The 4018-nt window shown below is 54.4% G+C and overlaps 1 protein-coding gene across 1 annotated transcript; it reads left to right on the top strand.

The window, feature by feature from the left end:
- Positions 1-272: 272 nt before the first annotated feature.
- PROP1 (PROP paired-like homeobox 1) lies at positions 273-3532 on the top strand. Its single transcript, XM_029942556.1, has 3 exons — positions 273-381; positions 1550-1782; positions 2914-3532. Exons 1-3 carry the CDS (start codon positions 273-275, stop codon positions 3250-3252), a joined length of 681 nt encoding a protein of 226 aa, XP_029798416.1. The 3' UTR covers positions 3253-3532.
- Positions 3533-4018: the final 486 nt, after the last annotated feature.

The raw sequence follows: 4018 nt of genomic DNA, 5'->3' as shown, positions 1-4018 counted from the left end.
TAGGGTCGGGGCAAGGCAGAGAGAGAATGCTATGATACTCACGCGAAGGAGTGGGGAATTAGGGGGAAAATCAGAAAACAGGAGAGACCGTGAGAAAGGCAAAGATATCCATCTGTATCTCCATCCACACAGAGAGCGAGAGGCATACACTAAGGGAGAAGGAGGGAGATAAACAGGCATAGAGGGTAACGACAGGACAGAGAAAGACTGACCCAGGCTCAGAGACTCGGGGACACAGGAGACTGGACCATCTCTGGTCTTTGTGGTTAGTCATGGAAGCAGAAGGGAGGGGTGAACAGGGTAAGCAGAAGAAGGGGCGACGTTGGAGCAGCCTCTGGCCCGAGGGCCACCCCGGTGCCGAGCCTCTGACCTCCACGGTGGGTGAGTGAATCTCCGGGGTGGTCCTGAGGAGGCAGCGCAGAGGGGGCTCCATGCTTAGGTGCCTGGGGGTGCAGTGGCTCGCCACGAGGAAGATGAGGAGGGGAGAAAAAAACCAGCCCCCCAGGATGCTAAAGACCATGGGCATCTTAGCAAGCACGGGGAGGGAGCACACCTTTACTTTCTAGCCCTGGCATCCATGGACTGCCGAACAGCACCCATGGGAGTGGGGCAGAGGCGAGGCTGCAATCTGGCTCCTCACTCCTGACCTCGTGGTTGCCCCCTGCACTGCCTCCTCTGAGGTGGGCAGCCAGAGGGGCTAGGGCTTTGGATCCCAAGAGAGCAGGGGACCACCAGCCGCTCAACGCGTGTGTCCCCAAGGTGGACAGTTGAGCCCCGGGTGGGAGCCACTCCCTCGGTCCCCATGGGGATGGGTGCCTCAGCTCCAGACATCTCCTTTTCTCCGTATGTGCCTTCCAGGTGTTTCCTTTCGCTCCGTGTCCTCTCCTCCCGGGCTGGCTCTCAGACTAATTAGTGTGGGGGCTTAGTGAGCCTGCGGGGAGGAGAGGCGAGCCTTTCCCACGAGCTCAGGTTCCTGCAGCCCGGTGGTGGCTGGGCCAGGGCCCCGCCAGGGGAGAAGAGAAATGTAGGTGAAGGGAGGGTGTGTCTGAGCGGAAGAGGGAAGAATGTTTCATCCTCCCCAACGAAGGAGGGTGGAGGAGATTGGGAGCAGCCTAGGGAACGTAGGAGATGAACCTGAGCCTTGAAAGCACGAACAAGTCACAGGGGTCCTACAGTTTGTTACTATGTCAAAGCCAGTAAGAGCCCCATGGGGTGAGATCCAGGAGGACGGTACAAGCGCCCAGACGCGAAAGGCACACGGAGGGGCGATCGATGCACAGGAATGTTCCACGGGCCTGGGCTTACAGGAGTCAGAAGTGCCCAGGGTGGGTAGTGAGCCTCAGGGGTGACAGTGCATGTGGAGGGCAGACCCCAGGATAGCGCACTCAGCGGTGAAGCGGGGGCGCAGGCGGAGCTGGATCCAGCCCCTACCTGAGCTGAGGGTTTCCCCGGGGCGGGGCGCGGGGGATCTGGGCTGACGCACTTCCGAGGTCCCGGCTGGACCGATGGGTTCAGCCTGCACAACCTCTCCCCTCCCCTCCATCCTCAGATGTGAGCCCTCGGCCCTCCAGGAACCTCTCCGGGCTAGGGGTGCGGAGACCACGGCTTTCCCCGCAAGGCGCGCAGAGGGGTCGCCCGCACTCCCGGCGCCGCCACCGAACCACCTTCAGCCCAGCGCAGCTGGAGCAGCTGGAAGAAGCCTTTGGGAGGAATCAGTACCCCGACATCTGGGCCCGAGAGGGCCTTGCCCGGGATACAGGCCTCAGCGAGGCCAGAATCCAGGTGACGCCCCAGTACCCCCCACTTCTCCTGGGAAGAAATGTAGATTTGGTGCTCTGAGGCTTCTGGGGGATAAATTCTCATAAGGCATTAAAACCCAAGCCCAAGAGGTCCCCTCGCCCAGCAGTCAACCTAGCCTCACCGACACCGGGACTGTCACTTGAATGAAACCTAAGCTCTAACCTGATTTTCAACACCCCACCCTCAGCCTTAATAGGGATGTGAATTCTGGGGCACCTGAGTGCCTCAGTAGGTTAAGCCTCCAACTCTTAACTTTGGCTCAGGTTATGATCTCACAGTTTGTGGATTTGAGCCCCAGGGCCTGTTTCAGATCCTCTGTCCCTCTCTTTATCTCTGCCCCTTCCCTACTCTCTCTCTCTCAAAAATAAATAAAACATTTTTTAAAATAGTGCTGTGAATTCCAATGGGAATTCAATCTCAACTGTTTGCATGCATATGTACCCTTGTCCCTAACCATGGCCTTGAAACTCAGCCAGCCCAAAGCACTTCCATCTAAACCATAGAGGTAATCTTAAGTATCAATGCCCCCACCCCCAAATCCAGCAGTTTATAACAATAAAACTCCTCTCCAATAATCCTAGGGGAAGATTCCTACTGTCTGTGGAGGGAAAATGCCATTGAGTCATATTGATCTCTTTCATGTGGCAAGTTGACATTTCTTTTTATTTTTTTTTATTTTTTTATGTTTTTTAAAATTTATTTTTGAGAGACAGCACAAGCAGGGGAGGGTCAGAGAGAGGGAGACACAGAACCGGAAGCAGGCTCCAGGCTCTGAACTAGCTGTCAGCACAGAGCCCGACACGGGGCTTGAACCCACTAACCGTGAGATCATGACCTGAGCTGAAGCTGGATGCTTAACTGACTGAGCCACCCAGGCGCCCCAACAAGTTGACATTTCTTAAGTCACCCAGACTTGTACTATGGCAGATCTAGACACGAGTTGGGGGTGATGATGTGGATCTCGGCCCGGCTTGCCTACGCCTTCTGCAGGGTCAGAGAGGCTTATGCTCTGTACCGGAACCTTCTGTCATCCAAGGGCAGGGAGGCTCTGATGTGACAGGGCCACCTATTTGAGTCAGAGGCATTGATGTGGCTATTCTTCCCCTTCCTCAGGTCTGGTTCCAGAACCGCAGAGCTAAGCAGAGGAAGCAAGAGCGGTCGCTGCTCCAGCCACTGGCCCAGCTGTCTCCTGCCACCTTCTCTGGTTTCTTGCCCGAGTCCCCTGCCTGCCCCTACTCCTACCCAACAGCACCTGCACCCATGACCTGCTTCCCTCACCCCTACAATCATGCCCTTCCCTCTCAGCCCTCCACAGGTGGTTCCTTTGCTCGGCCCCACCAGTCCGAAGACTGGTACCCCACCTTGCACCCAACCCCCACTGGTCATCTGCCCTGCCCCCCACCCCCAACCATGCTTCCCCTTAGCCTTGAGCCACCAAAGTCCTGGAACTAAGGTTGAACAGGAGCTGATAAGGTAATCTCCCAACCCAGGGACCTGGTGAAACTCAGAGAAAGCTGGGTGGCTTCCCTTCCTTCTAAGGATCAAGTCGAAATTTGGTGAGGGGAAGCTCAGGATCAAATTTAAAAATGGGAGATCTGAGGAAGGCATACTGAGGTGATTAGTTGAGGGAATTTGAGGAAGTGAACCTACTAGAAGATACAGATGAAATGCTCAGTGGAGGTGACCAGGGGGAAGGGTGGTATTGATGATGGAAGAATTGTTGCCACTGGCGAATGGAAATTATTGAATGTGATAGAACTTTCGGGGCTTTGTTGATTGACATCACAATTAAAGATCTTTACCCAGTTGTTTCTAGCTGGTTCTAGCGAGGCTTTTGATTTAAAGTCTACCTGTTCCTTCTTCCCCCATCACCCACCCCATCACCCAACCCCGTCATTAACTTTTGTTTATTGATGTTCTAGAAATATCTCTTGAGTTTCACCTTTTCTGGCCCCATATCTTCTAACTAATCCTTCTCAGTGGCTCCCTTAGCTCCAGCCTTTCCCATTGCTGCCAGACCTTGCAAACCTGATCATCACAGATTGCTATCCAATGTCTTATAAAAAAAATAAATAAGATCTGAGTCTCCAATGTTACCTTCAACCTGACTTTTAAATCAACCACATGTCGGGACGCCTGGGTGGCTCAGTCAGTTAAGTGTCCCACTTCGGCTCAGGTCATGATCTTATGGTTGGTGGGTTCGAGCCCTGCGTCAGGC

Source organism: Suricata suricatta, chromosome 6 (assembly GCF_006229205.1).
Source record: "Suricata suricatta isolate VVHF042 chromosome 6, meerkat_22Aug2017_6uvM2_HiC, whole genome shotgun sequence".
NCBI lineage: Eukaryota > Metazoa > Chordata > Mammalia > Carnivora > Herpestidae > Suricata > Suricata suricatta.
The sequence above is the reverse complement of the archived record's forward strand: the minus strand, read 5'-3'. Positions and strand labels throughout refer to the sequence as shown.